At 25.7% G+C, this 14825-nt stretch overlaps 3 protein-coding genes across 5 annotated transcripts in view; all 3 read right to left on the bottom strand.

The window, feature by feature from the left end:
• Positions 1 to 2554, bottom strand: part of LOC132933647 (transformation/transcription domain-associated protein-like) — a 39221-nt gene extending 36667 nt beyond the window's left edge. For both annotated transcript variants that reach the window (XM_060999909.1, XM_060999910.1), the window contains exons 1-5: positions 2218 to 2554; positions 1100 to 1241; positions 914 to 1015; positions 490 to 693; positions 87 to 233 (exon numbers count right to left, since the gene is read on the bottom strand). In XM_060999909.1, the coding sequence (XP_060855892.1) occupies positions 87 to 233; positions 490 to 693; positions 914 to 1015; positions 1100 to 1228 (582 nt within the window). In that variant the 5' untranslated portion in view covers positions 1229 to 1241; positions 2218 to 2554. The remainder of the gene's footprint in view (positions 1 to 86; positions 234 to 489; positions 694 to 913; positions 1016 to 1099; positions 1242 to 2217) is intronic.
• Positions 2555 to 3896: 1342 nt separating this feature from the next.
• Positions 3897 to 8587, bottom strand: LOC132936915 (biogenesis of lysosome-related organelles complex 1 subunit 6-like). Of its 2 annotated transcripts, XM_061003725.1 has the most exons (5): positions 8445 to 8587; positions 8263 to 8358; positions 6678 to 6765; positions 6534 to 6620; positions 3897 to 5423 (listed from the first exon to the last, which is right to left on the bottom strand). In XM_061003725.1, exons 1-5 carry the CDS (start codon positions 8498 to 8500, stop codon positions 5313 to 5315), a joined length of 438 nt encoding a protein of 145 aa, XP_060859708.1. In that variant the 5' UTR covers positions 8501 to 8587; the 3' UTR covers positions 3897 to 5312. The 2 variants fall into 2 exon arrangements, with proteins under 2 accessions (XP_060859708.1, XP_060859709.1); XM_061003726.1 differs by lacking the exons at positions 8263 to 8358; positions 8445 to 8587 and adding an exon at positions 8025 to 8256.
• Positions 8588 to 11449: 2862 nt separating this feature from the next.
• LOC132935904 (26S proteasome non-ATPase regulatory subunit 12-like) lies at positions 11450 to 13877 on the bottom strand. The gene is made up of 4 exons (XM_061002540.1): positions 13196 to 13877; positions 12735 to 12915; positions 11993 to 12229; positions 11450 to 11841 (listed from the first exon to the last, which is right to left on the bottom strand). Exons 2-4 carry the CDS (start codon positions 12906 to 12908, stop codon positions 11641 to 11643), a joined length of 612 nt encoding a protein of 203 aa, XP_060858523.1. The 5' UTR covers positions 12909 to 12915; positions 13196 to 13877; the 3' UTR covers positions 11450 to 11640.
• Between the last annotated feature and the right edge of the window lie 948 nt (positions 13878 to 14825).

Genomic DNA, 14825 nt, shown 5'->3' with positions numbered 1-14825 from the left:
TCTAAATTATATTTCATATAATTAAAATAGTTTATAAAAATATGTTCTATGAATATTTTAACAAAATATATATAAATATTACTTACATTAACAGAGTTTCTTGTGACAGTCGTAGTTAAACGAATAGTAGTGATTAATACTTTTAAATCGGAAGTTTTTTGAAAATTGAAAATTTTCTCTGGGCTACTAGAATTATTATATATATCCTTAATAAGCATTAATAATCTATAAACCTAAACAAATATTTACAGAATTATTCATATGATTATTTTTACAGTTTTATAGTATTATAATACTGGTACAATTAATGTATCAGATTGATAACATTTTTAAAAATGTATTACATTTTATTAATTAATTGTTTATATATATATATATATATGTCAGAAGACCAATTTACAATATATAATAAAAAACTGTACTGTAAAATAAACTTAATATAATAAAAAATATATATATTTTATCTAAAATAAATAATACGCAACAAACCTCTGCTTTTAAAACACAATCGTATTTTGGTTTAAAAGAATTTATTAAATCCTTAAGGATCAATACACCACAAAGGACACTCTGTTCATTATCAGTTTCAACAACTTGTATGCAAGACTTAAAGATACTATGAAGATGAATTTTTAATTGTTCGTGTCTAGGGAGGACTTTATTAATTATTTGAAGTATAACCTTTCTTAATTTCTGTAAAATATACAATACAAATATGAGTTATACAGTTAAAATATTATATTAATATATGATAATACTTGGTAGGATAGGTTTACTTCAAACCTACCACAGACAACTTTAAATACTTAATTGCATTGTTTTGTAATGTAATTATAAGCTAAATTATAAAAAGTATTAATTTCAAAAATGTTTTATTAATATTTACCGTTTTCCACTCTTAAATAATACTTACAAATACATCATTGTCTGGGCTAAAAACTGGTTCAGTCGAGTTTAACAGTTTAAGTAAAACAAAAAGCATATTATCAAAGTAAATTTGGGTTCGGCAGCATTCCTGAAAATCAAATTTAAAAAAATAATTATTAATATTACTGTCTGAGAATTATAATATTGTTTTTTGAAGTACAATTTAAGTTACCTCAATACTTTCAGATATCTTTTGTACAAGCTGCAGTTTAACCTTCATATTCACAGCAGCATTTAATATCAGTGACAAATCCACTGGACCTGATGTCCTGGGGTGTACTATTTTACGAACTGGTTCCATATTTTAGCAATAACTGAAAAATTAAAAAAAAAATGTTAAAATATACGTTAATCAGTTAATAAATAAAGATTTTTCGTTTTGTTTCATTTAAGTAGAGAAATATGACATGATAACATTATTTTTCTGTATTTATTTATAACAATTTACAAGAACATATTTATACCAACAAATAGGTTATTAATTTACTAAAATATTGAATAATCTTAAAAGGTATATTTTAATACCAATATGTATATACTAGATCATCCTACATAACTACATCCAAGAAAAAAGAATTGCACACCAACTTTTATAATTTCGGTATTAATTAAATAATTAATAATGATGTAATATTACTTCTACAAACTACATACTCAATTTTGGTAAACAGTTTCCTGTTCTGTACATACCAACCCAGCTACTTATATCTGCCTAGTATCCATTATATGTATATTTATTATGGTTATATAAACAGTAATATTTACATTTAAATGCCTAGTACACATACAACAAAAATTAATTAAATTCAAGCAAATATTAAAAATTGCTATGTTTACCAACGATCAAGATAGAAAAATATTTTTAGCTGTACATTCAGTTCAAATGGTAGGTAGTTAAATCTATTCCAAATGTAATATCAATAGTAATGATAATATAAATACATCTGAAAAAGGTTTTACTCTTATATTGATATAAAAGTAAAGTAAATATTTTATGTCAAACAATGAATCCTAGTAACTAAAGCGTTACAAAAATCCTTAAAAAATTCTTTTAGATGCAATTTGCTTCTATAGATGTAATTTTTATTTAACCTAACCTCTTTATACTGGCTAATGCCCAATAGTTTACAACCAGTACACACACAACATTATTGCAGTTGATAATTGTGGTAGTACTAACAGTAACAAAGGCGTTGCTAATTAGCACCACAAATATAGATGGTACAAATGCAATCATGCAATAATATTATAAAATAAAAATTTATAAAACGGCATCGTCGGATCGTTTACCTTTCGTTTATTGTTCCGAAATGAAAATCGTGTAAGGCACCGTTTTGTACTGTTGTTTGGACGCCGAGGTCCATCAACCGGACTTCATTGTTCTATGAAGACGGCAGCCTTGTGGAGAGTTCACCGTCTCGAATGTGCGACGAACCCACGAATTCCATCGATTTTCGAATCAAACGACTTCGGTGGCAAAATTATTGTTGTTATTATTGTAGTTTGTACAAAATCGATTTTATTTTTTAAAATTATTCCGTAAATAATAATGATAACGCCAGTGCGGCTAGGAGAAACGCGCGTACTATATTATCACCGGCGACACAAACAGGGCAACGACCATCAAACGAATGAGTCGAGTGATGATCGGACTATACAGTACAGTACAATATTATGATCGGTTGACGCGAAGGCGAGCGGGCGCGTTAATGCGTTATCACTTTATCAGCAATCATAGTTAATATAGATAATATAAATATAAATAATATTGTCCCGATTTCCTCTATCAATTATCATAGAACATTAATATTACATTAATTGTTCTATGGTTCAATGTTTCGTTCCGACGACCGACAGATTAATTAAATAATAAAATTAAACAAAACGCTAGCAGGCTTGGAAAATACCTATATTGTTATAATATTATTGCCGGCGAATGTATATACATTACAATTTATTTTTTGAGTTATTATTGATTTTATTTTAGTCAGTGGCGGATCTAGGATTTTGTTTCTTTCTTTCCCATTTGGTTAGGTGCTTAAGGCCGTCGGTGATCGCCGGGTAGCTTAAACTACACACTGCTGCCAGCTAAAATACATATTATGTCCAATAAAAAGTTTTTGGTTGTAATGCAGTTCGGACACAATATATTCAGATTTTTTATGCGCCACCAGATTTATCATTAAATTTAAATTTAACAGATACATTACAGTGCCTAAGTCAATGACTGGATATTGAGGTACCTACACTCAATTCCTACCTACTGTACAACAGATCGGTTTTATATTTTCCAGCTTTTATATTCTGAGCGGAGCGATGAATGTATTGATTTTACGATAATGTATGTTTTTTAATTTTTTAATTTTCATTTGTGTCTGTACTCGATAAGTATTTGAAATAACTCTTCGATTCTAAACTCCAGTATCTTGTTCGATGGGAATTTTAAATTTTGGCCTCCCCAATACACCTAGTAGTTCACTTTCCCATTGAACAAGATATTTCAAATACTTATCGTGAAGGTAGATACACAAATAAAAATTTAAAAAAACATATCATTGTAAAATCATTACATTCATCGCTCCGCTCAGAATCTAAAAGGTGGACAATATAAAACCGCTCTGGTGTACCTATAGTAGGTAGGTGTCGAGTACTCGAGTGTACCTCAACACCTCGTCATTGACTTGGTCACTGTAATTTATGTGTTAAAGCCACTTAAATTTAAATTTAATGATAAATCGTGTAGCGCATAAAAAATCCAAAAATATTGTGTCTAAACTGCATTTCAGCCGAAAAATATTTTTGGACATAAATATTTTAGCTGGCAAATCCAGCTACCTGCCACAGCGATCAACAGCAACCCTTAGCATCTAACCAAATGGGAAAGAAATAAACAAAAAAATTAACTTTATTCGCAATTTTTTAATGTAATTTGAACAATTATATAATATATATGAATATTATGTCCCTTATATTGCCTCCCCTTTACCATGGTCTAAAATTCTAAAATAGCCATTTTGTAAGTTTTTTAATTGTATATTATGGAAAAAAAAAATTTTAACCAGTTTTTTTTATTGAAAGAAAACAACTTACATTTTTAAAAAAATACAACATATTGCTTATTACCTATTGGATAACATTAACTATAAAAGTGTGGAAACCTTACAATTATACAAATCACAATTCGAAGGGTACTTAACAAGACTGTAAATTAGATGTATAACCTACCTGGCTACCTACTAAGTATTCATTTTTTTTAATAAATTATTCACCATATTATACATAAATACATATTTTAGATTGACTTGTATATTATTTTTATAAACAATTCAGTAAAATATTAATGCAATATATTATATAGGACTATTGGCTAGCTTATACAATTTTTATAAATTTATGACTAGAATGAATTGATTAGTAATTACTAAATAGTATGAACAGTAGCCAGTGAACTTGATATAGGTATATTATATATTTTATTATTTTCACAGCAGAACATTCAAGCAGATTCAATAAATCCTTTTTTTTACTTATAATTCATTGTTATTAGAGTAGATGCATTATAGTTAGAAAATACCATGAACAAAAAAATAACCCTTATCGACAGAATAAATGTAACTAATTTAATTAAGTGAACTTATAACTTAATTTTGAAACAGAATAATTAGTTAAAGAACATTATAATAGAATAGTTATTAAGTACAATTGAATAAAAATAATAAATTATATTCATATTCCAATATAATAACATTAAATTATAAAAATATTAAATTAATTATTATTAATATAATACTTGGGAAGAACAACTTAGTCATAGTTTATAAAAAATATATGCAAGACAATTTTTTTAAACATAAAATATTATACAGTAATGTAAGAAATAACGAAGTCTAATGTCAACAACATACAATTTAGATAGTTTGTTCAAACATGTAAATAATATAATATACAGAGTTTACAGAGATAACTGATCAAATTAAAGAGAATTTTATTTTTATGGTTAATAATAGTATAATTGTGATGCTATGCATTTTTTTTTGATGCCATAAGATGAATAATAACAAAAGTCATAAGATGGTTGATTAATTACATTTGATAGTTCTTTTAGTTCCATTCTGTATATTATACATTCAATAATAATTGTTTGGATTACAATATAAATTATAATATATTATGCTTTTTCAAACAAAAACATTATATTTAGTTGTACATTAAAATATAATATTATCGCTTTAAATGTTTAATAAATCTAAAACATTTAACAAACTAGATATTTTTAATTTTATGCAACTTAAAAATAATATACAGAGTTTAAGTTAATTTAAATCAGTAAATATTGTGTAAATAATGAATGTGAATTATCTCTGTTCTTTTAAAAGTGCATAATTCTATGACTGTTTTGATATAAGTTCTTGTTCCCGTACCAACATTGATTCTTTCTGATGTTCTCTTTGTAATGCTTCTCTTTGTTTGGCCACGCGCAAAACATTAGCTCTTTTCTAAATTATAATAATAGTATATTAGGTACAACATACAAATAAATAATGATTTGGTTATTTTATATTAAGAATAAACTCTTCATGTTTACTATACACTCAAACAATAATATAAAATACATAAGGTTTTAATTTTAACAAACGACTTATATACATATTAAATTACACAAATAATGTTTCTCTATAACATTGAAAATAAATAATAATATTTAAATAATTTTAAATTACTTGTATGTTATTCATACAAGTGCCAAAGAAAAATGTTTTTCAATATTTCTTATTAAAATTATTTATTCATTTGTTATAATGGATATGTTTTTGAGTAATGAACATCATAATACTAAGTTTAGAATATATAACAAATAAATTATTTGTAATTACAGAAATCATATCCATTATAGCACAAAAATTAATTGTAATAACAAACATTAAAAAATATTTTTTTGTGGATTGACCCTACACTTCCGTATTACGAATATATATATATTTTAAACTTTATAAACTTATTCAATTAATGAAATGCACAATTAATGATTTTATAGAATCATACAAACTACAGAAATATACTTATATACATTTAACAGTTAGTGTATTGTTTGCTTTACAGTTAATTATAATACATATTTTCTATTATGTTCTTGATTGTAATAAAAATGAATATACACCAATAGCATTTTTATCATAGGTACTAATATAAAAATGTTGTTTAAATGTGTTTTCTTTTACTTCTTATTAGAGCACAGATGTTGTAGTAGCAAAATACTAGTAAAATTGGTTGTAATTTTCATTAAAAAATAAGAATGTTTTGTTGTAGTTTTTTAATTCAATGTAATTAATTATTTATTTTAGATTTTGAGCGTATAAAAAATATACTGTTTGAAATGTTGTATTGTAAAATTAAATGTGTACAAAAATACATACATATATCAATAAAGCGTACTAGCTATAAAGTTGATGTCAATGCTTTAATAATTGGTAATATTTTGGGTTTTTTGTGTCTAAAATATGTGTAGAATCCATTGACATTTTAATATGTTTTATATTATTAGAACAAATAGAAAGTTTCCAAAACACAGTAAAATATGTATATAGTTAAATGATAATAAAACTTACTTCTAATGTCAGAGTTTTCTTGTGTAAAAACATGAGTTTTTTTTTTAATTCAACCAACTGTCCATGGCAATGTTTAATGGATGAGAACTGAAAATTAATAATGTTATTAACTGAAATACTAAAAGTATAATAATATTATTTCACCATATTTTGAACTTCTGATTCATTTAATAAATTAGATAGTTCTTCATTTTCTTTGAGCATAGCATCTATAAGTGATTTTTGTTTGCCACTAAAACATTAATAACATTTTAATAATATAAACATGAAATAGCCATTAGTGCATTCAATAGTGTACCCAGGGGAGCATTAAGGGTTAATATATGGAGGGGGGCTAATGTATTTTGTGTCCCTGGTGTATTTTATGAATATATATGAAAGTATGAATAACTTAAAAAATTTTCCTCAATAACCTCAGTATTCAGTGTCATTTACATTTCATACAAATCTTTTTCTTATACTAATTAGTAATTATCTATTTGAAACGATGATCCTATTTTTTCCATAGTACTGGAAATTGGAATATTTATTATGTAAAATGTTTATATTTCATTAACTAATAAATAGTAAGTAACTCCTAAATATATAGTTATTTATGGAGTGTTTATATATTAAGAAGCATTGACTTGAAATACTAAATGTATCTTTATCAACAATAAAATATTATTACATATTATAATATATATATGTTACGGTGATTGTCCACAATCGGTGAGTGCTGACAATCACATAGTGAATGTTGACATACACCTACTAAATTGGTGAATGTTGATAAATTTAAATAATATAGACTTTACTAGTGGATGCTGACATTTACATCAGGATTTTGGCCAATGTTGACATTCACAACATGGTTTTGGTTAATGTTGACAAAGGTACGTATTCGCACATAATATTATAGTATAGTAGTATAGTCTATAGACGATAATATAAGATACAATATTATACTAGAATTATTAATTTAATTCATGATTATTTTGCCGTACAAAAATTAATATTTAAAAAAACATATTTATGTATTAATTATTTTAAAATGTATTGAAATTATCAACTTGTACAATACCATTACTGTATTGATAGAAACTAGAATATTAAATAGTATGATTAGATCAGATTAAATAATATCAGCATTAACAACATTCATCAATATCATTATATAAATGTCAACATTCACTATCATTAACGAGTTATTAATTTGCTAGTTCTCAGAAAAAAAATTTACTATTTCTACTATAGGTTCATATAAAATGGGTTGTTTAAAAACCAATAATAGATCAATAATACCGATCAAACATCAAACAGTATAACAATAACCACGGTGGGTCTTAGTAGGGTTTGAAATGTTGTCACCTCCCATCGCTTATTTATATACTTATTACTTATATGGGTACTTTTATTACAGATATTAAAAATGAATTATTATCACTTATATATACTATAATATTATGGGATAATTATTTTTTTTTACGTTTTTTCGATATAGGTACTTACTTCTTATTATGGATGATGGCAAGATAAAAAACCGGAGTGGCGGGGCTATAAAGTTTATACACGCCCCGAGTGGGGATACAACAAACCAGTACCATTAAGCCCGATTAAGGTATTCAAGAGGATAAGTTGCAAAACATTAAAATAATAAATTATAGTAACTAAATTAAATAATAAATACTATGACTACAATGTTATACTTCAATCAAATTGTCTCTGAGTATTTCAACTAGGTACTTACACAACTTCTTTAATTTCAGATTGAACATCTTTCAAATCTGGATTTATTTGATTTAAATAGGAGTTGATTACTATTAATCCGGGCTTTGTTTCTAAACTAATTAAAAAAAATAATAAGGTTTATGTTTTTAACGGGTAAAAAAATATACACGTAATACTTCACAATAAATTGTTCATAATTACTTCAATTCATTTAAATTCCGACATTTATCATTAGGTGTCGTGTTTAAATCTTCCATTTTATTGAAAATAAATACTTTGTAAAACTAAAAAAACTGAGTCTTAAATATAATATTACCTTGAAAAATTATACATCAGAACGTTTAGTGATAAATGATAATACTTTATCATATTTATCACTCAGCTAATATTGATTGGTGATAACTTACTGATAACCGTGAGCTCTGTATGTTTAGTTGCCTATTAATGACTTATAGTGGAGTTGTCTAAAAGAAATAAAATCATTATTTCTACAATAATTAATATAATTCAAGAATCAAGATAAATGTTAATTAAATAATGTTGGTAAATAATCTTAAAATTGACTAAAAATGCATTTTTAGTTCATAATAGTTCTGTAACATAAGTAAATTTAAATAATGAATAAATTATCTGCTTAATATATAATTTTTTGTTTTTTATGCAAGGTTTAAAATTTAAATTCAGCCAATGCAGGTAATAATTATTTTAAAATGTCTATTACTTTTGAATAAATTGATACTGAACTGTTGATTATCAAGATATTGGTTAGTAAATTTTAAACGTATTATCAAAAATAAATCGTTCTTGTAATAATATTTAGTTAGATTTTACTAATTGAAAAATTTAATTTTGAATATTTAATTTAAAATACCTACACGGTTAGAAATCAAAACCTATAACTTGATAGTTATTAGTTGATAATAATAAATGTACGATAAAAATCTTAGATGTAAATAAAATATTTGACCTCAAGAAAATTAAAAATTATATGCGCTTTACAATGGCTGAGTGTAGACTGGATGAGTTATCTCAATTAAGTATTTAAATTTTCATAAAGATAAGCATGTAGATGATATTGACTTAATTGTCACTAAAGTTTTAAAAAATTAAAAATAATGCAATTACAGAAAGTCTTGCCCTCTAGTTCGATAATCTATACCTATCTAACCATATTTAAATAATGATATTATATTATGATTATAAAATTATAATTTATATTAAATAACATTAAACATTGCCTAATAGATATTTTTATATAAATAATGTTGATCAATTAAACTGTATGCAATACCTTCTTCTAAAATCTCCCAAAATATTAACCCACTAGACCCTAGTGTTTTAATTTTTACAATTTCTAAAATTACAACTCTTACCTTCATATTTGTAATCTTTATATATTTTACGTGCTTTCAAAATATGTGCTCCATATTATATTACTTAGATAATATAAATAATTGTAATAATACGGATATGGCTATGTTATAATTTCAAATCAATATATCAAATTGTTCTTTTGTGAGAACTTAAATTAACTTCTACAGTGTATCAGTGTTTGATGCTAAAATAGTTTTAAACCTACTATACAGTAAGTCCCGTATCACCCTTAGTATGTCCGTGGAAAATCAATATATTTAAATATAGTTATTTTTACAGCAATAAGTATGGAAATTCTGATTGACTAGTATAAAATAAGATTTTTTTTACAAAAATTCAAAAACTACAAAAAATTTTGTTTAGGGAAATGAGTTTTTTGAATTTCCAAGATAGCCATTTTGTTGATTGTATTTTTTAAAACAGTTCAAAAAAAATAAAATTTTAATTTAATAAAAATCGACTAAGTTAGAGTTAATTATTATTTTGAATTTATAAAATATCAGCATTCCAATTTCTGATTAAAGCATGCGAATCGTATTTTGCTAATGCCGTATGCATAGTAACAAAACTATTATTCTTAGAAATTCAAAATAATAATTGGCTCTAACTTGGGCGATTTTCATTAAATTTTAATGTTTTTTTTTAACTGTTTTAAAAAATACGATTAACAAAATGGCCATCTTGGAAATTTAAAAAACTTACAATTAGGCTGTCTATATCCTATTACTTTAATCAATACACATTGTTTTGTACATTAAAGTCAAACTAGTTCTTATAATTTTATCCAAATGTATCTAAGTGTCCTGATACATTAGAAAAATGTTTTGTATTACCTATGGTGAATTTACATACAGTTATTAACTATTGTTATTTATTTTTGTAAACAATAATTTTGTAAATTTTAAATTACCTACATATGTTTTTAAAATGGAAAAATTCACTCTCTTTTCTCGATGAAGGTCCATGAAACTCCGTGTAATGGAGTGCTGCAACAATAGGGAACACAAGGTATGCATTGCATTCTCTGACCCGGTTTTATGTTTAACTGGAGAGCCCATCATTTAAAGAAAAAAAATAAGTTATTATTCGAAAATCAAATAGAAAGTGTACCTTCTATAATAGATTGATATTATTTTAGATTATTATTTCAATATTATTCGAAAAACAAATAATGAACTGTAATTTTTATACCAATGTGTTAACATCTGATCTGATTTGTCTCAAAAAACAGGTACAGTTATACAATAATAATATGACCTATTGTCTGAACTAAATTAAATGACTTAATACCAAAGATGGCATAGGTAATTTATCACTTAATATATTTAAGAAACATTTTTCCACATGGTTTCTTCATGAGTTTAATTATGATTTCTTATAAAAAATGTATATATTTATAATAATTTCTATTTAACCTTATTAATCATAAATTATTTATTATTACTTCCTGTAAATTAATTTTTTTATTTTTATACTATTTTTTAATACCATTATTCATGTACTGCTTCTAATTGAGTATTTGTATGTATGTTATTGTTTACTTTTCCTTGTATTTTAATAATCCCAGGCCCCCACACAAGTCTTCTCAGTGAGGCCCAATATTCTTACGAGAAATTTAATAAATAAAAATAAAATGAAGAAGTAATACTTAAAGTAACTTTATGTTGATTATCTAGGTCCAACTTATTTTAATCAAATGCCTACTGTATTTAAAAAAAATATTCATTCTGGTTTAATCAATGAGAAAAAATGTATAAATGGTTGTTTTCAGAGTTATAATATAATATTATAACTATAAATGTATTTATATTTAAAAAATTTTGCATTCTGTATATTAATTAATTTCATTTTTATTATATATTTAATCTAATTTATATTTTTTATTAAATGGTTATAATTCATCATAATTAAAAAAAAACATATAAATTATTTTTAAATTTGTGTTTTTGAAGAAATTTACAGTTAATTATTTTTCTAACAAGTCTGTAAATGTTTATGGACCATTTCTTCTTTGTTGGTAGCTTCATGAGGTAATTGATTCAAATTGCATAGCCAAACATAATCGAAACTGTTCATAAATGAGTTCTTCTTGTGTTTTCATAGAATCATAAGCCTCGACCTGCAATTCTTGAGTGATACTTTCAGCACCAGTTACATCACCTTTATCTTCTTTAATTTGAGCCAACTTTTGTGTGAGTTGAACTCTATCCAATACCATAGATATCTAAAGAATAAAAATAATAAACTGTACATTTATACTAAAATATTTATATTTTAATTTTAATAAACTAAATTAATAATGATGTTCAATAATACAACATTCAAATTTGTAACATCAAATTGTTAAAATTTCAAATGAACATTAAATTATTTACCTGTCCTTCAGTAACGATTCTAAGAGATTGAATTAACTTCAATTTTGTTTTTTCGTCCGGCATTTGGTCAATGAATATACAACATTCTCCGACCATAGCTCTAACCGCAAGTTCCAACTGTGATTTTCTGTTTTTTAACAGAAAAATATGTTCATTAAGTAATGCCCATTCTTTAGCTTGAAAACATAGTTTTACTATAGCCACCAAAAGTCGACCAGTTGAAGCTATATCAGATCCCTTAAAATAAAAATAAATAATCATTAGAAAATTGATTTTTATTTAAAAATAGGTAATTATAAGTTTGTATGAATTATTATCCAAACAATTTATTAATCTTTATTATAAAATCAGTAATATTTCCATATAGGCTCTAAAACATAGGTCATAACACATTTTATTTGCCCTTAAATATTTGGTAAATTAATAATAATTTAAATGAATGTAATAAAAATTTGAACTAGCTAATTGAAAATAATAATATTTCAAAATATATTTTCTAAAGAGTAAATACATGGGTGATAAGGACCAGTTAGCTGTTAGGTATGTACTTTATATTAAATAGGTATAAAATACAAATAAGTATAAATTATATGTACGGACGACACTAATAAAGTTATAACTAGGGAGCGGATGTTTATGCTCCAAAAAATTTAAAAATATGCATGCTTATTTTATTACTAATAACAGTACATAATATGATAAAATGTGTAGTTATAATAATATAAAAAGAGAGATCACTTACGTTTCTAGTTTGTTTTTCAAGCATGAGTAACATATACAATGCTTCTGGTAGTTTACCGCTGGCTGCCAAACTTTCGGCGACGGCAATTGTTTCATCACACATAGCACTGTAGTGGACATCCATTTTTACTGTACGACCACCATCGGTGTTCAGAGGTTCCAAATTGTCCATCATTTTGATCCTTATTTTGAATAGAATAATATTTTAATTTTAATTATTTACACAAACGTAAATAGGTAATAGGTGTATCAAAAAAGCAATGCATTGAACTAGGTTTTATAACCTTCTCTATAAATTATAATATACCGATTACATGTTTTTGGTTGAACAATCGAGTTTTTAATTATATTCCAATTCACTTTACGTAAAAAAAAGTAAGAGTTCTTGTTTAGAAACAGAACTAATTTAAAGTAGGTACTTAATCTATTTGCAAAAGTATAATATTTATTTTGGATACTCACAACAGCTGACAAGGACCAATTTTATTCAAAGTTGTACTGTTTTTATAATTTACGAAAATGTAACTAAGTAAATCTTAAATATGATGAATATTGAATAATATAGCGTCGTATCTCAAAGAAGTAAAATGTATACAAATAATAAATATTAAAGAATTCTTTAATAGGCACAAATAGTAGTGACGTCAAATTGTCTATTGATAAGACCGACGGTTCAAAACAAGCTGTTATCACGGTTCATTCCATAAGAAATACATGGGTCGAAAAATATGTTTGAAAAAAATTGGTTAAAACCTATAGAACAAAGAATAAAGAACAATAATGTGATCACTGATAACATGTAATCAAGTTAGGTTGGGTACATCAAAATTAAAATTAGTCTTTAATCTCCTTGGAGATTATTATTATTATTATTATTACTAGCTCTAAGTGAAACCCGGGGGCCCTTTGGACTCTTAGATAATATAAAAATGGATAGGACATAAGAACTTATCACTAAAAAAATTAGCGATACGTTTTTAATGTTATATGCATAGACCTATAAACTAATTGACAGCGCATTCCACTCCACCCTGCCATCAATGCACGGGAATCATATAAGAGAAAGAAAGAAGAAAGAACGAAGAGAGAAAAGAGAGAAAGAACATAAAGAGGGTAATCATTGACGTATGAAACAAATACTATATTTCTCCCACGTTCTCTTTTCTCTTTTACTCTATATCGTACCCCTGACCTCTCTCTCTAAGCGCTGTCCATTAGCTTATAGGTCTATGGTTATTTGTGGCCAATATTGATAAGATAATTAATAAATGATAATAAATAACATTAATGATTAATTAGTAAAAATTAACGATCTATATTATTCTAAATTATAATTACAATTAATTATGTACGCAGAGTTTAGAGTAATTTGAGTACTCCAATTTCCATTTTTAGACACAAATACAAATTTGAAATTGACAAATATTGTAAACAGTTTTTGAACATAAACTTAAAAAAAGCCCCATATTACATTATCTCTTTACGTTCTCTCTTCCCCAAAAAAGCACATGGCCCCATATGAAACTGGTATAGGCATGTCCTATCCATTCTTATATTATCTATGATTGGACTCGCTGAGAGTGGGTACAGATTTTGGAGTAAGAGTCGTTTGAATTATAAAAGTCACGACAGTTGTAAGATGAAAGTTTAGGATTAGTGATATGGATTGGAGATAAGGCTTGACGTTTTGGCGGGAATGTTTAAAAGTTAGAGCGTCTAGCAATCCGTCACGAACGTTGTAAATGGATAGATTGGACACGATCTCCAGGATCTTCTGGCGTTTGATCGCTTCTTTTGGTTGTTCAAATTGTTAAAAAGTGTAGAAAACACGTGTATACGTGGCAAGATACTTACAACTACGAACCCGAACGTTCTAAAAATGTATTAAACCAAAAAAAATGTAACGAGTAATTTAGTAATAATTACTACAAAAAAGTAACTTAAATTACATTTTTTTTTTCAGTTTGTAACCGACGGCACCGCGGGAACTGCTCTCGCATTGCTGCCGCGACGCCGAACTTAAATTACATTTAAATTACCATAAAATTACTTCAAAAGTAATTTTGTTACAGTAACTTTATGCTCAAATTTT

This window comes from Metopolophium dirhodum, chromosome 1 (genome assembly GCF_019925205.1).
Source record: "Metopolophium dirhodum isolate CAU chromosome 1, ASM1992520v1, whole genome shotgun sequence".
Classification (NCBI taxonomy): domain Eukaryota; kingdom Metazoa; phylum Arthropoda; class Insecta; order Hemiptera; family Aphididae; genus Metopolophium; species Metopolophium dirhodum.
The sequence above is the reverse complement of the archived record's forward strand: the minus strand, read 5'-3'. Positions and strand labels throughout refer to the sequence as shown.

Coding starts and splice junctions, on each gene's coding strand:
- LOC132936915 (XM_061003725.1), bottom strand. CDS start 8,500: ATGGAAGATTTAAACACGACACCTAATGATAAATGTCGGAATTTAAAT. Junction 8,359..8,444: donor CGGAATTTAAATGAATTGAA/GTAATTATGAAC, acceptor TTTTTTAATTAG/TTTAGAAACAAAGCCCGGAT. Junction 6,766..8,262: donor TCTGAAATTAAAGAAGTTGT/GTAAGTACCTAG, acceptor TTAATGTTTTAG/TGGCAAACAAAAATCACTTA.
- LOC132935904 (XM_061002540.1), bottom strand. CDS start 12,908: ATGATGGACAATTTGGAACCTCTGAACACCGATGGTGGTCGTACAGTA. Junction 12,230..12,734: donor TTGAAAAACAAACTAGAAAC/GTAAGTGATCTC, acceptor TTTTATTTTAAG/GGATCTGATATAGCTTCAAC. Junction 11,842..11,992: donor GAATCGTTACTGAAGGACAG/GTAAATAATTTA, acceptor TTTATTCTTTAG/ATATCTATGGTATTGGATAG.